This window comes from Podarcis cretensis, assembly GCF_951804945.1.
Source record: "Podarcis cretensis genome assembly, chromosome: 5".
Classification (NCBI taxonomy): Eukaryota; Metazoa; Chordata; class Lepidosauria; order Squamata; family Lacertidae; genus Podarcis; species Podarcis cretensis.
This window is the reverse complement of record NC_137174.1, coordinates 15,039,730-15,062,894: the sequence shown is the minus strand read 5'-3', so window position 1 is coordinate 15,062,894 and position 23,165 is coordinate 15,039,730. Positions and strand designations below refer to the sequence as shown.

The 23,165-nt window shown below is 44.4% G+C and overlaps 1 protein-coding gene across 2 annotated transcripts in view; it reads left to right on the top strand.

Moving 5' to 3' along the window:
* The window catches only part of NDST2 (N-deacetylase and N-sulfotransferase 2), a 106,959-nt gene extending 84,151 nt beyond the window's left edge, over positions 1-22,808 (top strand). For both annotated transcript variants that reach the window (XM_079975133.1, XM_079975134.1), the window contains 12 exons: positions 4,237-4,324; positions 4,896-5,050; positions 5,709-5,894; positions 6,834-6,962; positions 13,963-14,145; positions 14,767-14,863; positions 15,936-16,059; positions 16,857-17,031; positions 17,218-17,388; positions 19,276-19,385; positions 21,098-21,200; positions 21,294-22,808. In XM_079975133.1, coding sequence (XP_079831259.1) covers positions 4,237-4,324; positions 4,896-5,050; positions 5,709-5,894; positions 6,834-6,962; positions 13,963-14,145; positions 14,767-14,863; positions 15,936-16,059; positions 16,857-17,031; positions 17,218-17,388; positions 19,276-19,385; positions 21,098-21,200; positions 21,294-21,419 — 1,647 coding nt within the window. In that variant the 3' untranslated portion in view covers positions 21,420-22,808. The remainder of the gene's footprint in view (positions 1-4,236; positions 4,325-4,895; positions 5,051-5,708; positions 5,895-6,833; positions 6,963-13,962; positions 14,146-14,766; positions 14,864-15,935; positions 16,060-16,856; positions 17,032-17,217; positions 17,389-19,275; positions 19,386-21,097; positions 21,201-21,293) is intronic.
* Positions 22,809-23,165: the final 357 nt, after the last annotated feature.

Sequence of the window (23,165 nt, the reverse complement as noted above, 5' to 3'; positions counted from 1 at the left end):
TTTGGGGAATCATTAAAAACACCAGGATGAAAACATCAGAATGGGGGCTAGTTGGTACTGTACTAGCTGCCAACAATACAGTGGCAGCTGCCACACGGAGCAGGGTTGTTTAGGATTTATCAGCTGGCAGATATGTTGTCATAGTAACCCAAAGCAAGGCTTTAAATCTCCCTCAGTGCACAAAAGGGTAAGCCTCTTAGCATCATCTCTTTCTCACTCATCTTCACACCAAACTTTCCTAGCGATTGGAGACTGCTCAATAATGGTAAACTCAGGTGGTCAGTGCTGACAGGACTGTAGCCAAAATGGGGCCACTGAGAATCAATTGCTTAGTACAAAAAAAGAAAGAATAAAACCATGTTGGGGTAATCCACACCCAACCACTCCAAAAAACAGCCAAAACAGGACGGAGCATGCTCAGTAACAACAAAATTAAAAACTACAAATTGGAAAAGTAAAAGGAATACTGGTGGGAAAGAGAGGCGAGTGAAAAATCTTGCTTGGAGGGAATGGCTGACTGAAACCCTAAACAGGAACATTTTTTTTAGGACGGAAGATAGGCTTCAAAATTTTGTTGTATTTGTCCTGGTGTGGAAACAGGCAGGTTTGCAACTACTATACAGTGGTACCTCGGGTTACATACGCTTCAGGTTACATACGCTTCAGGTTACAGACTCTGCTAACCCAGAAATAGTACCTCGGGTTAAGAACTTTGCTTCAGGATGAGAACAGAAATCGCGCGGCGGCGGCAGCGGGAGGCCCCGTTAGCTAAAGTGGTGCTTCAGGTTAAGAACAGTTTCAGGTTAAGAACGGACCTCCGGAACAAATTAAGTACGTAACCAGAGGTACCACTGTAGTTGCAGATCACCCTTAGAAATGAGATGGTGTCACTTCCAGCAAGACCTGCGCTTGCACCTTTATTTGTCTGCACACTTGCCATTTTTGCTTAGCCCTACAAGTGGCACACATGGCATTTTCATCCAGATTTTGGTTAGGGCAGTTTTTCTTCTATTAAAATACTGGAGACTATAAACTTGCCCTGTATTAAATAACTATAATACATTCTTTACTTGCATGAGGAATGTGTGAATGTATGGGAAGAAATGTATGGTCCCTACCTTCTCAGAAGCACATGAAATTAAGAAGAAAGCGCATTGTGCAGGAGAGGACAATGGTCCTCAAACTGCGGTCTGCAGGCTTCAGTGTGGTGTAGTGGTTAAGAGCGGTAGTCTTGTAATCTGGGGAACCGGGTTCGCGTCTCCGCTCCTCCACATGCAGCTGCTGGGTGACCTTGGGCCAGTCACACTTCTTTGAAGTCTCTCAGCCCCACTCACCTCACAGAGTGTTTGTTGTGGGGGAGGAAGGGAAAGGAGAATGTTAGCCGCTTTGAGACTCCTTAAAAGGAGTGAAAGGCGGGATATCAAATCCAAACTCCTCCTCCTCCTCCTCTTCTTCTTCTTCTTCTTCTTCATTCAGCTGGTTCATGGAATGACTGTAGACAAGGACAAAAGGGGGGGCAGTCTCACTCTACAACATCCCTGAGCATGGCAGCCTCAACCCCTCTGCTCCCAATCTTCCCACTTGAGCATGAAAGTCTGAAAGAAGCTTCTCAGCATGTTCAGCTAAACATTCTTAGAAGCCTCCAGACAACTGGGAAACCTGATAACTCACAACTTCAAATTGCAAGAGGGCATTCGGCCAAACATCTGAACTTTGTACTAAGTGTGTGAAGTCTAGGAGTAGAGAGGGCAGGACCAGTGTGTTGGGGGGTGGGGTGGACCTTAAGGTAGTGGCACGTTCATCCCAGGCCCCCAACACACTTTTTGCCCTTGCATGTTCAGGGGAGGACTTTTGATGAAGTGGAGCTTGTCGAGAGCAGGGCAACTAGGATCCAAGAGGGAAGCTAGACTAGTATTCATGTAAAGTACCCTTTAAAGGGAACAAGTTTAAATTTTCAAGATTATGTAATATAAAAATGTGTTGTTCGGCAATCTGTTGTTATGACAATACATTTAGTAGGCCAACCAACATATTGCACAATAGTGCACAAGCTTTTCAAGTTCTCCAGAACTCTTGATTAGACTAGATGGCTTAACAGTCTTCCAAGAAATGACAAAAGGTTGCTATACTTCTTTTTCATTTTGGCTGAAGAGCAGTACAAAATTATTTAAGTCAATAAAATTAAGTTTCTCTTAAGCCATGCCCATGTTCTGCATTATCAACTTGTAAATTTTGTAAATATAAAATAAAACAATTATCAGGTATCATTGTGAGGGGATTATAGCTTAGACACACTAGAAAACCTTGTAAATGGTCCAAGCATTCTAATTTTGTTATTTTTCTGTTGTGAACTGCCCTCAGCTCTTCATATGAAGGGCGGTATACAATTATTATTATTATTATTATTATTATTATTATTATTATTATTTATTCAAGTGGTGGTGAGGGCTGTGGGGAAGTATAAATCTCCCAAGCATAGGCATTATCTAGGCGTACCCATATCTCCAGCATGGACCCTCCTCCAAGTAGCAGAATGTGACGAACACTATTTCAGGGAGCAATTGTTTCTTTTAGAGCTCAGTCTGAATCCCCTTGGCTTTGGTCTTATTCATAAAATTCCTCATATACATTCAGAGGTATCTTGTTCTTCCGCTTCAGAGGAAGAGGCCCCAGGTTTCTCCCCCCACCCCCGCGTTTTCAGCAAACTAATTTTGAAAAGTACAGTTCTTGTGTTGCTTTCATACTGTTAAACCTTTGTCTTATAGTGGTCTGTTGACTAGATACAAATAAATGAATCTAAATCTCAGCTACTCACTATGTTGTTGGTATTTTGCCCAGAGGCAACTATACATGTAATTCAGCATGTGCCAATTTGTGTGATGGACAATGCAATGCTCCTGCTCTCAGGTGCCAGTATTTCAAGATATATTGCTGTGCCTTATGCAGGGAATATAGCAGATTCACTGTATTCTTTTTGGAGCCTGCTAAAACATTCCTGTTTAGACAACCCTACCCAGTTCCTTAGAAATAATTTTATTAGAAGTAATTTTGATATGTTTTAGTATTTTAACTTGTGCATGTTTAAAGTAGGTCTGTAATTCTTCTGCTTTATATTTTGTAAACCACTTTGAGGGTTGTTGTTTACAATCAAGCAATGTATAACTTTTATGAAATCATAATAATAATATCCAGGGAGGCAGGGACTGTCCAGTAATACAGCCTTCTTTAGGCTAATCTTCTGAACATGATAAAAGAATATGACTGGCTGTCAAATACGACTAACTCCTGAAATAATACTTGGTTAATAACTCTGCGTGTAAAATTATTGTGAGGGTACTTAAAGCTGCCAAAATGTGCATAGCAACCAACTGGAAGAAGGCAATTGCTCCATCAGCTTATTTGTTTCATTTCATTTCATTTTAATCCCACTTTTCTACCAAAAAAGGCTCCCAGAGTGACTTATGAATCTCAGTAATAACCACATAAAAAACTCATTACGTAAGGAAAAGTGTTGGGGAAGAATGTGATAAAAAGCATACTGTGGCACTGTTTCTTAGCTACAGAAAATATATGCATCAAATATGACCACAATCCAAATTTTACAATGTTAACCACTTCTGAATTGTATGGAATTTTTTGACAATTGACAATCACAATTAAAATAGTGATTAATGGGCAACAGGTGCATATCTCTATTGAAAGATGGGACTTTTATTTGCAGGATAAAGCCATAAAGAAGGCATAGTTGATATGCTTTGGTAGTTAAATTGGCCACTGCTTTATTTTTGACTTTGCAGAAGATTAAAGGTAGACAGTCATGAGTTACTATGTAAATAACAATAGCAGGTTAATCATCACATTCAACTCTGGTTCCCTAGGCAACATTTTAAAAACTAAGGCAGAAGCCTATGGTCCAGCTGGCCAACCTAAACATTTTGTGGATGAGTTGATCTAGCTCAGGGTTTGCCATATCTGAAGAAAGCTCTGCACTATCTTCTCAAAAACAGAGAACCGGAGAGCAAGGCCAGGGACAGGGTTAGCGTTTGGTGCTGTGCTCTCCTGAACATGCTTGCCAAAGACAAGGTTTTAAGAAACCAATGTTTGGGGCTGCTTGTGCATTGCTGCCAGCATGTAGGCTTTGTATAAGTGCCCTTCTTGTTGAAAAATCTGATTAAGAATCTGTTTTGAAGTTTGTTTCCTCCTCTTCCCCCCCCCCTTTTTTTTCTTATTTTTCAGGCTCTACTGAACACTCAGAACAAGTTGAGGACTTTGGTTCCCAATTTTACTTTCAACCTGGGATTTTCTGGGAAATTCTACCACACTGGTAAGCTGCCTTTGTTCTTTTCACCTGTATTGTAAATTTCTTAGTGATATGCCATCCACACAGTCAGCAGTTGTCTAAAGTCTGATCAGGATCAGGATTCTGGCATCAGATAAAAGAAGGTTTGTTAACCCTCTGGGCCTCACTGCAGTTTTTTTTTGTCCAGGATAGATAAATATCTGGCAGGGTTTTGGCTTACAGGGACCTGTAACCTCTGCAGAGGTAGGGGCCTATTTGAATTCTTTGATTTGGGGAACTACTGATCCAAGGGGTGTTCTGACAGCACTTGGGTGCTATCAGTACAATGGAGCGAATGGGAGCTTTTTATGCCAGGGAAGATAGCAGGTGCAGAAGCAGGGGGCTCATTTGGATCAGCACCACAGTGTGGGGCAAAGGGTTAATGCCCCCCAGCTATGCCATAGCAGGTCCCTGGTATAGATGGGAACCTGGCGCCTGCTGTTTCCTTTTAAAAGCCATTCATGCAAATGAAATGTTGTCTTCTCTGGTTTGGCCGTTTAGTGTCTATGATGACTGACAATTGAGCATCCCTTCCTTCCTTCCCCCTTCTTTCTAGGTACTGATGAGGAAGATGAAGGGGACGACATGCTGCTAAAGCATAGGAAGGAGTTCTGGTGGTTCCCGCACATGTGGAGTCACATGCAGCCACATCTCTTTCACAACGTCACTGTGCTAGCCGAGCAAATGAAACTCAACAAGCAGTTTGCTTTGGTAAGGAGCAAATTCAATGGGGGATGTTCCAGTCCGTGAGAAGTTTGACCACGCTGATCCAAAAATTGCCATCTCAACAATATTCTGCCAAGTTTCCTTTCATTTTATCCATGCCTTGTTGCCTAGAGGCAATGTTTTACTCTTCACAGGCAATTGACTGTTTACAAACCTAGTATAAATGTGTTGTGTCATATACCCTAGACCCAAGTTCCGATTTACAGTGGTGCCTCGCAAGACGAAAAGAATCCGTTCCGCGAGTCTCTTCGTCTAGCGGTTTTTTCGTCTTGTGAAGCAAGCCCATTGACGGATTAGCGGATTAGCGCTATTAGCGGTTTAGCGGCTTTTAGCGGATAAGCGGCTTAGCGGCTTAGAAAAGGGGGGGGAAGGAAAAAAAACCTGCAGGAACTCGCAAGCATTTTTGTCTTGCGAAGCAAGCCCATAGGAAATTTGTTTTGCGAAGCACCTCCAAAACAGAAAACTCTTTCGTCTAGCGAGTTTTCCGTCTTGCGAGGCATTCATCTTGCGGGGCACCACTGTACTAACTCACTCACTTTTTGTTTTGAGATTTCTGTCTCGCCATTTCTGCCTTCCTTCCATTCAGCAAACTGCTAGCAATACAGGGAATAGAGGGTTCTTACCATTTGTGTTCTTCTTCCAGGAGCATGGGATCCCCACAGACCTGGGCTATGCAGTAGCCCCCCACCACTCAGGAGTTTACCCTGTCCATGCACAGCTCTACGAGGCATGGAAAGCTGTCTGGGGCATCCAGGTGACCAGCACAGAGGAATATCCGCACCTTCGGCCTGCCCGGTACCGGCGGGGCTTCATCCATAATGGAATCATGGTGAGACAATGAAGCCCCTATTGATTATCTGGAGGAGAAACATAACCACTAGCCTATTGGGTACTCATCCCTGCATTTTGAATGCTAATCTTCCCTGAAACTCTCAAACACAAAAGCAAAGGGAGCACAAGAATGAGTCCCGCTGGATTCTGCCAAGGTCCATGCAGTCCAGAGCCCTGTTCTCACAGCGGCCAACAATGAGAGGCTTGCAAGCAGGGCATGAATACAACAGTACTCTCCACTTGTGATCCCCATCAACTGGAATCCTGAGGCATATTTCCTCCAGCAATGGAGACAGATAGCCACTGTGGTTAGTAACCACTGATAGACTTGTCCTTCATAAATCAGTCAGTTCTTTGTAGCAATCACTCAGACTAGTGTAGTATTCCCAGTATGTAGGATTCGAGACCGAAGAACTTCCAAGTGGAGCCATGCAACTGCTCCAACAGTTGTGTCGCTATTGGGCAGCTGAGCAGGAGAGGCTGCATTGATTCCCTCCTTTAACTTTACATTATGTATTAATAAAGAACTCAGTTCCCTTGAGCGCCAGCCCTCACGTAGCCAAAAGAGCTGCCTCTTGTGCATGGATGGTGCTCTCAGCATGCTTAGGAGAACCATGGGGTTTGCGGAAATGCAAGAAAAAGTTTAGGAAAATTTCTTGAGGGGAAGGAAACCTCAGAACAGCCTCACGAGGACTAAATATGCTGAGTAGCCGCAGAACACCAAGTGGTGTGTGTTTTCTTTCCTTCTTTTTGGAGTGGGACTGAAAATGGCAGTTAGGAATGACAGCAGAATAGCAAATATGAAGTTGACACCATCTAACCCCAGTAGAATTGCCTTCTCCTTTGGCTGCATGTTTCCACTGTTGGCTGCATGTTAAAATTCACAGGGATAATCCATGGCCATCTCTAATTTTTCCTCTCCCTCTGGCTCTCCCAGGTGTTGCCTCGACAGACTTGTGGTCTTTTCACTCACACCATATTTTATAATGAGTATCCTGGTGGCTCCAAGGAGCTGGACAAAAGCATTCGCGGTGGTGAACTCTTTCTGACAGTGCTCCTGAACCCAGTAAGTACTGCAGCATTGGGGGGGGGCAGTGTTTGTGATTACCTGTGTGCTTTATGTGGTGAAGGATGGGAAAAAGCAGTTGGAAATACAGTCTGCACAGATGCTAAACACAGGCAGCAGTCCTGAGGCCTAATTCTCACCGGGCTGTCTCCTCAGACATACAGATGCCAACAATGAATTTTAATTTTTTCTACCCTACGTCAGTGGTGGTCAGGTTTTTATTTTTTTCTTAAGAGCACAGAAAAAGAAAACAGCTGAGGTGTGTATATTTGGCAAAAGTTGGGCAAAAAAGTGAAGGGAAGCATTTGTGGAAAAAATTGGCCGAACAGTTTTGCCACCCAGGGACCTACTGAAAATGCTTCAGGGAGGACATAAATATGACAGAGGTTCTTCCTAGGGAAGATAAACCTTCTTCTCAAGGAGCAGCCTACATTCTTAGACTCAATGCCTGGAGGGGAAACAGGGTTGCAATCGCTTGCTTTGTCCCTGCCCTCCAAGTATTCAGTATTTAGATCAGTCTGCGAGAAACTGGTCTGAACCTTCTGCGCTATGTGCACAGGGATTAATGGTGGTGTCAGGGAGGGTGCAGCAGGTGCCTAGCGATTAGAGATGAGGCCAGCAAGCATGATTCCTCCATGCCCCCATGCAGTGACTGAGTGGCAGACTTGGGTGTCTCAAATTTCAGTAGCACCCTGTGCTGCGCTAAAATTTGGCACCCTCTGCCTGTCGTGCCCAGGGAGCTTGTACCAGTCATGCTACCCTAAAACCACCTCTGGTGCATGAACTGGATACTTCCCCATGTCAACTGCAATTGTATCCATTCATTGTGCATTAATTAAACTTAAGCATGTTGGTTATCCCACACTTTCCCTCCTTTCGTATTTCAGATGTGGGCAGTGCATACATATATGGGAAAGATCTTTATTCTAATGCAGAGCTCTTTGGGTATGCTAAAATTAGCATATCAGCACTTTCCAGTTCTTTTATCCCCCACTCAAATGTCAGGGAAGTTCATGGCTATCAAATTGACATGTTTTAGAATAGTGGCAAATAGTCCAATAACGATTATTTCTAAGTTAAGCTTTGTATTTGTTTAAATATAACACTCCAACCACATTGTGGTTTTCATATTGATTCTTTTCTAGATGAATGTTTCATCTCAAATACTTTACAGCATGTAAAATTAACACAGGGTACATTTTTTTTGGGGGGGGGTGAAATAAACTTGCTGTATCAGAGCCCGATCAATTTAGAAAACTTCCCAGAACATTTTAAAGAAAACTTTCTGATTCAATTTTTCCAGAAAATCCCTGACACACTGCTGAGCACTCTGTGGCTTGGCAGGATGCTTTAGATGAGATTCCCGCGTTGCAGTAGGTTAGACTAGATGACTCTCAGGGTCCCATCCAACCCCACAATTTTATGATTCTATAATGTCATCGCTGAAAGAGGATTGCTGATGTTCCCAGCTAGCTACACTTGGCAAGAGGACAGAATGTATTAGTCTCAAATACTTCCTCCCAGCCTGATGTTTCTGTAAAAACAAGTCAGTGAGCAATTTACACCAAATACCGAAAAGCGTGTTGTGTCCCCTCAACTCATCCTACTCCCTAGTTGTTGGCCTTGGTTTGCTCTCTCCTTTCATCATCAATCTGGTCTGTGAACCAATTGCTTTGCTTGCCAACTGACTTTAAACTCTCACTCCTTCCACTTTAACTGATAAAGATGTCCCACCTAAAATAAAGAGCGCCAAACAGCCTCTCCTCACTGATCCATAACAGATGTTTGAATCCCTGTGAGTATATGCAGAAGTGCAAGAGTTGGAGTGTGTGTGTGTGTATGTATGTTTAACTCTGCAGTATAAACACAGGATGTTTGATCTCCTGACTAGCCAGCAAACCATGATGTCAGCAAATGAATGCAGCTTTCTGCTCCCAGAAAAGGCAGTCATTGCATATCTTTGCTTGCGTTTCCCTGAAGCTATAGAGTTGCACACCTCCCACTTGACCCCTCCACTTCCCTCTGCACCAGGTGTATTGCTGCTCTATTTTCAGCTCGCTGTTTTAATTTCTGATTGCTACCCTTTCACAAGGGACGCAGGTGGCGCTGTGGGTTAAAGCCTCAGCGCCTAGGGCTTGCCGATCGAAAGGTCGGCGGTTCGAATCCCTGCGGCGGGGTGCGCTCCCGCTGCTCGGTCCCAGCGCCTGCCAACCTAGCAGTTCGAAAGCACCTCCGGGTGCAAGTAGATAAATAGGGACCGCTTACCAGCGGGAAGGTAAACGGCGTTTCCGTGTGCGGCTCTGGCTCTGGCTCTGGCTCTGGCTCTGGCCAGAGCAGCGATGTCACGCTGGCCACGTGACCCGGAAGTGTCTCCGGACAGCGCTGGCCCCTGGCCTCTTAAGTGAGATGGGCGCACAACCCCAGAGTCTGTCAAGACTGGCCCGTACGGGCAGGGGTACCTTTACCTTTACCTTACCCTTTCACACTTGGGTTTTTTAACATCTCCAGGGAAAATAATTGAGTTCTGTTATAAGGAATAGTTGTGGCTGCTTAGAAGAGGTGGGGGCAGGATCGTGGGGAATAAGATCAGACTTGCCTGTTGGTAATTAATCTGAATGGTTGTCGGGTGTCGTTGTCAGAAGATAGGTAGACAACGGTTGCCACTCTTAAGTCACTAGTTTGGGAAGGTATGGAACGGGAGCACTGGTGGGACCGCAGTAGTTACATCATGGCTTTTAGACAGTCAAAACAAGCTTGGTTCAAACTCTATATATTAAGAGAGAAAGAATGAATTATCCTTATTATTTAATTAATTAATATACTGCTTATATGCCAAACACCATTCAAAAGTAGTTAACAAGGCTAGTTTGGATAGCGGCTGCAATTCAGCTGAGTGGCTCAGATTCCAAGGAGCCTAAGTTGTTTGCCAAAGCTTCATCCAAAATTCCTGTCTCTGTGGAATGGCACATGATTATGTAGCTAGGGTTAGAGACAAAAAGAGGAGAATTTAACTTGTACTGAATTTAAAGTCCCTTAGCGATGACATGCACAAGAGAAGGGCACAGAGCCAGCATAGTTCTTGTAGCTGGTGGCACAACAGATACAATACTCCGTGTTGCACAACTGGTCGCCCAACAAACTTCTGCTAGCGCAACTATAGTGTTGAGTTCCGGGTTGGCGCCATCGCCGAATGGCGGACTCCCTCCGAGCTCCGGAGGGAGCCTACTCGGCAGGGGCTGGGTTCTACCGCGTTGGTGTCGCGGGGACCCTCAAAAACCATGGGCGCTGAAACCCATGGGCATGGTGACTCGGCGGGCACCGTTTGTGCCCTCACGACTCACGAAGGAGCCTTTTTAAAGGCTACGGAGTGGGTGCCGGGGGGGGTGTGGTGCTATGAGTCCTCCGCTTCCCCTGCCGAGCGAAGCCGCATGCCATTTGGCGGAGAGCGCTGACTTCTTCTATTGAAAATTCGGATTAAAAGAACAACCCGTGAGTAATTGGAAACTGGACTTAAAAGGGAAAAGATTTTAAATTTTAAATTCGGAGCGAGCGAGGGAGGTGCAAAAAGGAAGTCAGCCTCCCCCCTGTCGTAGAGGAGTTAAAGCAAAGGATTTAACAACTAAGATCGAGTGCTACCTAAGTTTGATAAAGTTATGAATTTCACGATGGAAAATTATAAGACTGGGCTGGAGGAGAAAAGTAGAACCTGAGCTAAAATGCATCCCTCCCCCCCCCCCCCGGGAACCGGGAGCGAACCGTGAGAGCGCCGGGAGAGGAGAAACAGAGGCTTTGACAGCTGTCAAAGGAGCTGTCAAAGCTGAAGAATAAAAAAGAGAGAACTTTGTTACGAGGACTTTGCCGGTTACATTTGTTACAAATTAGATATAAATTGTTTAAAATAAGGAATAATAAGCTATTTTGACTGTTGGGTGTGATCTGGAAGGAAACTGAGTTACTATAATCCCTCTAGAGGGGCTGTGGGACATTACAAGCATTGCTGGTATGGAATTTGAATTGGACTTTTTATCTCCTGGGAAACTGCAGAAATGGAACACTATTTTGTCTACAGAGGTCTCTACACTAAAGGAGACAATAGACTTATCTATTGAAGAATGGAAGGGACTTGACGTAAAGTTTTGTTCCTGAATAACAAAGCCTCTGTAGGGGATTTAGAAGCTTTTGGAATTGGAACATTTTTGCAGGAGAGCAGAAAAAGAAATTGGAGAAAAGTGAGGAGAGAGACTAATAAGAATAATATGAACAACAAGAATTGGATAAAGTTGGAAGTGGGAACATTTGGGACATCCAGATTTGAAAGGTCTAAAGAAATTGGAGTTTTTACTCTTAAATATAGAGATCTGGATGGAAGAAATGGTCCTTTTTGAGATAAAGTCTTTCCAAGATTGGACGTTCGAAATTAAAGATGATCTAAAAGACGGCAAAGACTATTAGAAAGACGGCAAAGTGGACTTGGCAAGGATTTCGGCCTAGATGTGGGATCTCCAGGACGACAACAGGCATTGATGGACATTGGGGAACGCAACCGGAAAAGGGGGGAGGGAAATTTGGAATCCAAAGGGTGTTAAATTATATTTTATTCTTTTTTCTATTTTCTTTTAACTTAATCTGTTCTGCATATTTAAAAGGGGAACTCGTGGAAGGGAGTGAGGTCGATCTTAGGGGAGGGAAAAACATTTTTAACATTGGGTTAATTGTAATAAGTTTAAAATTTGGGGTAAGAACTTGTTGAATTTATTTGAAGGAATTGGAATACAAGAGGGGGTGGGGAGGGGAAGTCCTGGAAGGATGTTAATGAAAATAAGGATATAAAACTTCTTTCTTTTTTCTTTTTTTCATTTTTCTGTTATACTTGAAAATGTTCAATAAATATTATTTAAAAAAAGAGAGAGATTTCATATTGTGCAACCATTATTCTTGCCCTTATGCTAACGCAACAGCCCTTGCTGGCAATCAGAGATCATTGAATCCAGGCCCACCCACCCCCCAAATACGGCACTAGGTGCCAATGAGCTCAGCAGTTTGTGCATGAATAAAAATACAGCATTGCCAAGAGGCCCCAAGACCAGTGGTTGTGGATCAGCCACCCTAGGGAGTCCTTTAAAACAGTTTCAGGTGTCGGATTACAGGTGCCATCATCCTTGACCATTGAACATGCTGCCTGGGGCTCGTGTGAGTTGTAGTCAATTCAAGGGCCACCAAGTTTCCCCATTCCCTGGCCTAGAGTAATCCAGATCTTGAAATCACTCAGGCTCACTTCTGAGAGGCAGCTGTGTTAATGTGAAGACCAATCTCCCGTCCCGAGCCCAGAGATTTAGAAAATCAACTCCTTTCCCAAACGTGTTGGTGAACGTGATAAAGCAACAAACTTGGGAGATCTCTCCCTCTAGGTGTAAGGCATTTAGCCAGAGCTGCTAGAATCCCCGAGGCCCTCCATGAGAAGCTGGTGCATTCCCCCTCCAGCCTCATAATATTTTAGTAATTCTTTCTCTCCTGGAAGCTAATTGTCAGTAATTTAGCACTTGGATGGAAATACTGCCATTGCGAGTTGGGTGCTCTTCTTCTGATGGTTTGCATGGAGCCTCCAGGTCAGCCTCTTGATGCACTGTGTGCTCATTGGTGTCAAAATCACGCCAGCCCTGAAAGGTCAGAGATAGAAAGGAAGCATCTGGCAGCAGACCATGCCTCACAGTCACACCAGCCTCCTCCAAGTGCAGGAAGGCTTCTGCTGCTAGTTCCCCAAACCTGTTTGGAATTCTCTATTTGACGGGAAAACTGGAGACCAGGGGGAAAGGCGTATTGGGGTTCTCCTTGTAATGATGATGTACTTGATCTAGTTAATGCCAGACAGTCAGTCACTCTGTAATCAAACTGAATACATGACCTTGCTAATTCTCCTTCCTCTCCCCTATCCAATTTCCTCACTTGTTAAATGCTATTTTACCTAGGGGCCAGCTTCTCTGGGAAGCGTTACAGATGAGGTATCTGTTCTTCCCACACCAGACTTCTTAATTAAAGAGTTAACAGGTGTTGTTATCTGGTGACTGACACTTAGGCACAGATTGTTGCAGACACCTGGTTTCTTTAGCCAGGTGAGAGGTTGCGCGTTTAAAAGGAAGGTTCTTTTGTCTTCATTTGACCGCATATCTGCTTAGGAGCCACATTCGTTTGCAGAGACTGAGTCTGCTCATGAGCACCTGGGAGCACTAAAGTCATTTTTGGAATCCAATCTGGCTAAAAATAAAAAAGAATTATGACTGACCGTACAAAACAGATGTCTCAAGCCTCAAAAGAGCAACCCACTCCCCAAGTTTAGCGGCACCCAAGGACTTTGTGGTAGCCAATGTTGGCTGCAGCAAAGTCCCTGCCTTTATGGCAATGTAAGATTAAAGTCATGTCCTCAGACAGGCTTCTTTGAGTTTAGTAGCCACCTGGTTTGTCCATTGTGGGAGCTTTCTGAACCATTATTTGTCCCTGGGGAGTGTTACTGTGTTGCATGTAAAAGGACATTTGCAGGATTCCCAGATTGCACGCAATCTTTAAATGCAGACGCTTTGTAGTCCTGCCCAACTGAATGCAACTCTTTGTAGACAGTGATTTCAAGTGAAACTTTTTAATCCATCTGGATAGATTGCATCATTATTGTATTGCGGATTTTATTGTAGTTGGCCACCTGGGCATTCATTTATTTATTTTTATAGAGAGGCAGGTTATAAGTGAATCAAATGGATAATGATAATTAAAGAACTAAGCTACAGGTGAAACCTGCCCAAGGGACCTGAATAGTGTCAACATTGGAGCTATGGATTTGGAGCAATGGGTTGTTTTCATTTTGCACACGAGAGCAACTGCTGAGTGTGTGTACGATGCTCATTGGCCAGTGCTGCCCCTGCAGAACAAGAGTGGAAAGCAGATAGAATTTTCCAAGTGATATCAACCTTTCGACACTAACAGATGCCCCCATGTCCTTCCTTCTTTGTAGATCAGCATCTTCATGACCCACTTGTCCAATTATGGAAACGATCGCCTTGGGCTCTACACTTTCGAAAGCCTCGTCAAATTTGTGCAGTGCTGGACCAACCTCCGTCTTCAGACTCTGCCGCCCATCCAGCTGGCCAAAAAGTATTTTGAAATATTTTCGCAGGAAAAGAACCCTCTGTGGCAGGTGAGATTCCAGGACAATTTCCCTTCAACCAGCCTGCAGCTGAAGTTTTTCTCGGAGCTTTAATAAAAGTTTAATATAAATAAAGGGCTTCTGAGCAGAGCGGATGTGAATTGGTTGCTACAGAAGAGAGAAGTTTGTATTTCTCCTATTGGGTCTTAAGACCTTAAGTGGGGAATACGCAAGGCATGAACTAGTGGTGGTTCTGGGATCTAAAATGCTGTATGGTTTTTCTGAACAGAATCGGATACCTTTGTCAGAATTTTAGGCCCAGTTTTTTAAACTTCCAGGCCTCCCCAGTTGTGGTGAAAATGCACTGCTAAATAGTTCAACAGATTGAAAAGAGTCCTCCTTGCAGTTGTGATTTTATTTTCCCTTGGGCATGTCTTTGTTAGCTTGCTGATGCTCCTGCCCAGTTAACTCCTTCAGGAGACTGCCACAATACCTTTGACCAACAAATGACCATCATTTCATCCAGAATAGAGCACTGATGCCAGCATATGCTCTATGACATATGCCAGCCAAGCTCTTAATGTGCTGTAGACCAGAGTGATTGTGCCTGGGGTAAACACGAATGTAATTATTCCCCACATTATCTCATGCGTGATTTTTTAATTGATGTAGAACCCTTGTGATGACAAGCGGCATAAAGACATCTGGTCCAAAGAGAAGACATGTGACCGGCTTCCCAAGTTTCTCATCGTCGGTCCTCAGAAAACTGGTAACATAACCCACTGGCCGTCATGGTCTTTTTTTGCCCTGTTAATATATGTGTGACGTGGCCTTTTTCTTTTTGTGTTGGAACATGATGGGGGAACCTGTGGTCTTCCCGGTGTACTTCGACTCCAATTCCCATGAGTCCTGGGCAGCATAGCCAGTAGTCAGGCATGATGGGAGTTGTAGTTGGACAGCAGTTCGAGAGACGCAGGTTCTCTGTTGCTGCCTTAAAACTTAGCGGGGAGCTGATTTAGGTCTTCTGGGAAATGTCAGGTGGTGGTGGGGAAGCAATTCCAAGTTGTCAGTTGCCAAAATTGTCATCTTGAATTTCTCGGGGTTGCCTGTTCCACCCAATTAAATTGTCATCTTGAATTTCTCGGGGTTGCCTGTTCCACCCAATTAATATTAAATTCCAGAACTGGCGAGCTGAGATAAGATGTAGAACAGGAACGAGTACGCCTTTGAGTGTAGGGAAGGTATAGTGGTGCCCTCTACAGGCTTGATTGTGTCAGGTTTTAAAGGATGTTCTTACTGACCTATGCAACTGAGCTGCATGATAACGTTTCAGTATCAAACTTTATTTTGGTCACAGACCAGCGTAAGATAAAACATATGGACGAATTGAACACATAAGACTTAAAACTGGTAAGGGATAAAAACTAGTAATTAAAAGGTGATTATATCATACTTAAAAAGATAGAAACAAGGACAGACAGTTAAAAGCAACTATAAGGGTGGGAGCATGAAGGAGCACAGATCTTGCATTTTGGGCCTAGTTTGTGGCTTCGTACGCTTCAGATCTTTCCACTTTAATATTGCAATTGGCTTCAGAAAGAAGCAAAGCTCACGCCCTGCCTAGTCCGATGGGAATTGCCAGAGTGGCTGAGGGTAGTGGTTATATTTGGGGCTTTCCTTACCAGGTTGAGCAATATGAGCAACAGCTTTAGCCCAGGACAAACAATTCTGTGTGTCACGACTGTTGTTGGTAGCAGTCGTGCTAGTACCAGCTTATGTTTCAGCCCTTTTTGCTCCCAGACAAATCCCTCACAAGTTTTGTTTCCACTATGTTGTTTCAGGTACAACAGCTGTGCATTTCTTCCTATCCATGCACCCAGCTGTTACCAGCAACTTTCCAAGCCCCTCCACCTATGAAGAGATCCAGTTCTTTAATGGACTCAACTATCACAAAGGAATTGACTGGTAAGTGTGTTGACTCGTGTGCTCACTGATTTGCCCTTACTCTGTCCCACAAACTTTCAGTGGGATTTGATTCAGTCGGATTAGGCATTCTGACCCTCATCAGAAACCTTTCAGTGGGATCAAAAATCATGGTTTGTGTAGGTTTCGGTCAACTTGGTTGCCGTTGGCATGATTTGCTTTGCCTCCTAATGTTGTGTATACCTGCATTAATTTTTGAGTTCAGACAACCTTTAAATACAGATTTGAAGTAAATGGTATGGTAACATTGGTGAACAGTGACCTATTTGGCTGGTCTTACGGCTGCCTTTGTTGCAGCTCAGTTAAATCAAACTGTAGTTGCTATGGCCTTCAACACAATGGGCAGTGCTTGTCTGGTCATGAGGCCTCAGTTTGAGTCTACCATGATGGTTCAGGACTTGATTATTCTGATTGACATATAAATACATAAGATTACCGCAAGAAGGAGGGCAGAGGGAATTCATCCTCTTCAACTTGCTCCTGCCACTGTGATGTGTGCCCTTACCTGTGGTATAGGTGTGTCATATTGAGACTGATGTCCATGCAACACTGCCAATCACTGGGACTGGAGTTGAGAGTGCAAGTTGTGCTAGCAGAATACTGTCCTTGTCTTCATTCTCTTTCATTCGTGTCTGAAACTATCATTTCCTTCACGTTCCCCTGTGGCAGGGCAAAATACTAGGAGCTACGAGCCTCTCCCCTATGTTCCCATTGTGTCACGCCCATCACCATTACACATGCCTTGTTCTCATGCTCTCCCGGTTTTCTTCACATGACAGGTACATGGAGTTCTTTCCCATCCCCTCCAATGCCAGCACAGATTTCATGTTTGAGAAAAGTGCCAATTACTTTGACACCGAAGTAGTACCCAGGCGGAGTGCCGCTCTCCTTCCGCGGGCCAAAATAATTGCCATCCTGATCAACCCAGCTGACAGAGCATACTCCTGGTATCAGGTAATTCCTTAAGAACTCCTCCTGGCATCAAAGCAGAAGTATGTGCAGGACCCAGCTGGTGGGGCCAGCGGGATGTGACAGTGCATGTAGTATATAGATATGCTGCCTCGTACACTAAAAAGAGGAGTGCGCTGCTAATTCACTCATCTCTCTCTCTCTCCCCCACCTGCCGTTACCTGCTTGTAGCACCAGCGTGCTCACAACGACCCTGTGGCACTCAACTACACTTTCTACCAGATCATTTCTGCTGGGCCCCAAGCCCCTCAGGAGCTGCACAATCTGCAGAACCGCTGTCTGAATCCTGGCTTGTATTCCACTCATCTGGAGAGGTGGTTGATGTATTATCCTTCTGGACAGGTACAGCAGCCTTTGGGTGTATTTATAATCACATTGTTGTGCAATGCAGGTGGTATTTTGAAGGGGAGCTTTTATATGCTTTCATAAACCTTTATATGTTTGCTTTTGTTCACTCTTATTAGCAGTCTTATTAGCAGTACCTTATTAGCACCTTATTAGCAGTCACCTGCACAACAGATAAACCAGGATCTTGTAGCTGTGTTGGTCTCACAAAAATGAGATTACAGGATTTTAATAAAAAGCATATTTGAGTCAACTCAGTTGTTTAAAACTTACAAGGTAGAACCTCAGGCATTAGAATTTATAGTGGAAGGAAACAAACAATCTACTGTGCCTTTTGGCTTTCTATGTTAGCCACCAAGGATGCTCCAGGTGCTTGCCTCAATTTATATGGGCTAAAAGTCTGTAGTGAAGCGGGAACACATACACAAACTCTGCATGCAATATTCCCCAGTACACTGGCTCCCCTCAGGTATTTGTGTATCGATTGTGAAGGTTTAAAGGTGGGTGTTAAGTAAGTTCCACTGAACATGCTTGGAAGACTCCACAGCACTGGGGACCCTGCATTTAGTATTTCTGACCCCATGGAGGCTTCTAAAGCAATTTCAGTGGAAAGTGTGTAAAGGCCTCCTTTTGGTGACTGGGAGCGGCCACCAAGACCATATAACACCGGTCTTGAAAGACCTACATTGGCTCCCAGTACGTTTCTGAGCACAATTCAAAGTGTTGGTGCTGACCTTTAAAGCCCTAAACGGTCTTGGTCCCATATATCTGAAGGGGCGTCTCCACCCCCATCGTTCTACCCGGACACTGAGGTCTAGCACCGAGGGCCTTCTGGCGGTTCCCTCACTGCAAGAAGCCAAGTTACAGGGAACCAGGCAGAGGGCCTTCTCGGTAGTGGCGCCCTCCCTGTGGAATGCCCTCCTGTCAGATGTCAAAGAGAACAACAACTACCAGACTTCTAGAAGACATCTGAAGGCAGCGCTGTTTAGGGAAGCTTTTAATGTTTGATGTATCATAGTATTTTTATATTTTTTTGGAAGCCACCCAGAGTGGCTGGGGAAGGCCAGCCAGATGGGCGGGGTATAAATAATAAATTATTATTATTATTATTATTATTAACCTTTGCATTCAATGCATGAAGGCCGGGCAGGGCTTGCACATTCACCTCTATCAGCTACACACTTTTAACCCTCATGACTGTTATTCTAAGGCAGCAATGCTGCAGCAAGCAAAGGCTATAGCAGCCAAGTCTGCTGCTTGTGGCTGGAAAGCCAAACAGGAAGTGTGTGACTGTTGCCATGGAAACAAAGGGGCAGTCCATTCTGTACTGAGCACCGGATGTTAGCTCAGTGTGTGTCATATGACCTGTACAGGATGTACATGGGTGGAGTTTGGAGTTTCTCTCTGTTTGTTGAAGAGAGCAGACATGTTTTCTCTGTACTGAAGTGAAAGACAGGAATAAAAGCAATGTAGATGCATTTCTGTCTGTGTCTGATTCCCCTCCCTGGGGATATGCTGGAGAGCAGGGAGGAGGAGAGCAGTTGGTGTGTTTTTCTCACAGCCTGAGGAAAATCGCCGGAACGGACCTCGTGTGTATTTCCTGCCGGGAGTCGCCGGAGGGAGGTCAAAAGAATTCAGCCGGTGCCTGGAGAGATAGGCACATACCTCTGACCGAGCCTGAATTCCAACAATGACTTCAGGCAAATGCCTGAAAATGCAAGATCTATATGTTGATTGCTGCAGTCGTAGTAAATGTATGTTAAAGAAATTCCACTCACTTAAGCCACCCCTTCCAGGAATAGAAAATAAGCAGGAGAATTGTCTGGTAATTGGGTGCCTTAACATGATTATTCTGAAACCTTCATTGTTTCTCCTTCCATTCAGGTTCTGGTTGTGGATGGGCAGGAACTCAGACAAAGCCCTGCATCTGTCATGGAGAACATCCAAAGGTTTCTGGGGGTTACACCACTGTTCAACTATACCCAAGCACTCAAGTAAGGATTGCATGCCTGCCTTTGCTTGTGTAAATACATTGTAAATGTTCTGAGGCCCCATACTTCTTTAGCAGCTTCCTTCTCTATGATCTGGACTGCTGGCAGTGTTACATTTCCATTTACTGCTGCTGCATTTTTGCGTTACGAGTTGTACTTTCTTGTATGCCACCTTGAAGACCACTGTGCATCGCCCAGGACCAGTATGAGGGGCAGAGCACGATGGCAGCTTCACCAAGCGGTATATCGCAGGTAAAACAAACGCCGCTCCTGAGCCTCTCTGCGGAACTCAAGAGCAGCGGCAGTTTTCACCCACCCATGATTTACTGCTATCGCGCTCTGCCCCTCATGCCAATACAGCTTGTTCCTCCCTCAGCTTCTTTAAACTGCTCTGCTGAGGCATGGGTGGCCGTGCTCTCTTCAGCAGAATGGTTTAAAGAAAGCCTCTGGCTTGAGCAAGCCCCGATGTGTTGTTTACAAGCCAGAGAGGTTTTGGGGTGGGAGGTGGGAACGAACTGCATCATCCGATGTACCAGGATGAAACCACCTCAGTGAGAGCGGTGGCAGTTTTACTCTGGCTGGGCCTAATGCATCTTGTTCCCTCCTCCATTTTAACATTGTGGCGTATTGACAGATCGCAATGTTTGGCTGGTGATACATTGCAGTGTTGAAAACCTGGCATTGCCCAGCCTTAGTGTAGTCCTGTGGTCCCTGGGAATCTATCTACCCTTCTAACACTGGAGACAGAGACCTAATGAAAGGGCTTCCCTCACCAACTCCTTCGATATCGGTAGGGCCAAAAAGGGTTTGCCCCAGGAAGCATCTTGGATTTGAAAGTCCTCCTGTCCCACAATAGGCTCCCAAACCAGAGAGTTATTTAGTCATGTTCCTGAGCATGAGTAAATCTTTCCCTCCCAATGTTTTCCATGTTAAAAAATTTTAAAGCTGAAAGAAAGGGCACAGAATAAAAATGTTCCTTTGCCCTTGCTTGCCTGCCTGCTGCTGGCTCAAGTCTAGTAGGGCTCTGGATAAGGCATTTGTATTCTCTGCCACCATACACGCAGCCTTGGATTGCACTGTAAATACCCACCAAAGCCCTAAAGCTTAAAAGCTCTGAGCCATAGCTATCGACCTCTCCCTGCCACCAGAGTTGGATTTGGCTGGATGTCGGTGATAAATCAGACCCCCTATGAAGCTCAAGACAAAAGTTTAACTTAACCTCTTGCCACAGTTCACATATGAATATTATTAGGATTCAGCAATTATAAACCTACACCATATACTAATGCAAATCATGCTACTTTTTGTAAGCCAGTTACTCTTAAGCCATGGATAGAAATGCATTTGCAAACTAGTTCTGAGGGAATCTGGTTTGCATTAGTGCATTTGTAACAAAACCAGGAACATTGTACCAGTGTGGTACACACATCAAGCGTGGCTACCAATTTGGAACCTATGATTTTGTAAGCATTCGGTCTGTACCAGATCACCAAACTATTCTGGCAAATTTTGCAACATGAGTGCTCATGCACTCGTGAAAAAGGCATTGCAACAAATAAAAATGAATCTTTGTTTTACTTTTTTGTGGAAACTGCTTTCAGCCCCTTTCCTCTAGAAAGGAAGTAAAATATTGGAAAGCCATTAGCCTAGCCCTTCAGATTGCTCCAACTCAGAGCCCATGTGTGCAGGTATATAAAGCAGGCATCCTTTTTCAGGTTTGATGAAGCAAAAGGATTTTGGTGTCAAGTTCTGGAAGGAGGGAAGACCAAGTGCCTGGGGAAAAGTAAAGGAAGAAAATATCCAGACATGGATTCCTCAGTGAGTAGCCAAGTGGGATTCATCTCAGTAATTGGGAGGGATGGTTGTGAGCAGTCCTTCATTAACTCTGCTCTCCCTTTGGAACTGTTGCAGTCCCGCATGTTCCTGGCAGACTTCTATCGCGAGCACAACATTGAACTATCCAAGTTGATGAACAAGTTTGGACAGCCCCTTCCTACATGGCTCCGAGAGGAGCTGCAAAATTCTAGCTGGAGCTGAAGTCAAGGGTGCTGGCGTCAGTGCTGCCCAACATCTGGATGTGGGAGCCACTGGGGAAAAACACACACTGCTGCCATCTCTTCTCTATGAAAGGAAACTGGAGGCAGGAGCAGGAAGTGTGCTAGCCTGATTATAGACCATGCACTTTCACCTATTGATGGTTTGTTACATTGGAGAGATACCCAGAGAACAAAATGGCACAAGCCACTGTGCGGTCATGGCCCTCTATCTAAAAAATTTAGAGTGGCTGACACAGGAATGCTTCTGTGCTATATTTCCCCCGTGCCAGAAAGCCCAGAGTAGACTCCACAGAAAAACAAAAGCATGCAACTGTGTAGGCTACTGGGACATTCCCTATTTATGTCCAAAACACTCAGGATGCTAGCAAGTGAATGTCTTAATATTGTACCCTTTATGTGGTTGTTAGGGTGATGTTGCTAATAATGGACAGCAAGTTTCATTTATCTGACTGCAGCCTTAGTTATTTCATTAACCCTATTCTAGCAGAAAGGGAAGGAGGGCAGGGAAATGGTCAGCAAGGCAGCAGAAACTTGTGTTAAGTTCTCATGGGAGAGAGATTACTATTTCCCCCCTCGTGTCAGGTAAAAGCGGGGGGGGGGGGGGATACGATGGTGCCACATTCATTCATGAATTATAAAGAAACAGTGTTCACTTGTAACTAATCAGAAGTCTTAACTTTCAGCTGGGGTGGAAAGGGGATTCAGCAATCTCAAATAGGCTATTCGTTTTCATCTTAACAAGGCTGAATGAGATGGACTACAAATCTGTGTTGTCAGTTCAAATCACTCATTTTGCCTCAAATTCTGCAGGTCGTGGGTCTCCAGCCAACTCTTTAATCTCAGCATTTCCTCATTACAACCACTATGTGAGTGGCGCGCTACAGCAGTCCTGCCCCATCCCTCCCAACATGCCTTATGTAGAGTGGTCCAGCAGCTGCTCACAACAAGTGCCAGGCTCACTGAGGGATATATATAGCAGCTGATTGGGGCAGGAAGAACCCTCGGGTAACTCAGTGTGCCCACTCCAAGAGGGGGAACGTGATTTCAGCCAAGCTTATACATGGAGCCTTAGTTATTGTGTATTTTTACTTGTCAGTTTACCATTGTTTGTAAATATATAATATGGATTATATAATATTTCATCCAATGTGTCACCATGCAGAGGGAAATGTTGTGCTATCAAAAATGGAACCGACAAACCTAAAACCCTGTGGCTGAAGAGAGAAGCAAGTGCTGTGCTTCCCGCACTGGATTCATGTATGTCATTCACATTGAATGATAAGGATAAATTCTTGGCTCTTGCAGCTGAGCACAATGTCTAAATAAAGGTTAGACGTAGCATTTGGAGTCAATAAATGTACTTACTTTATTTCTCTGTGACTAGTGTTCGGTTGTACCACACACCTCCACAACAGCCAGCTATGAACATACAAGGAAACAAAGCAGCTGCTTCAACACTGCATGGCAGAGATCGCCCTGGACCCCACGACGGCTAAAAGGGGCCCATGGCTATTTTACCTCTCTTGTGCATGTGCCAAAAAAACATACTAGGCTTTTAACACAATAGGTGGCCAGATAACCTGCCCTGCACCCCCTGCTACTTCAACTAGCTCAATTTTCTCTCCCCCTAAGTGGAAGGGGCTATTCTGACACTTCAAACTGAGCATCTGCAAATGAATAAAAGCGGAACTCACCAACAACATTTCCCTCCTTCTCTTAGAATGGC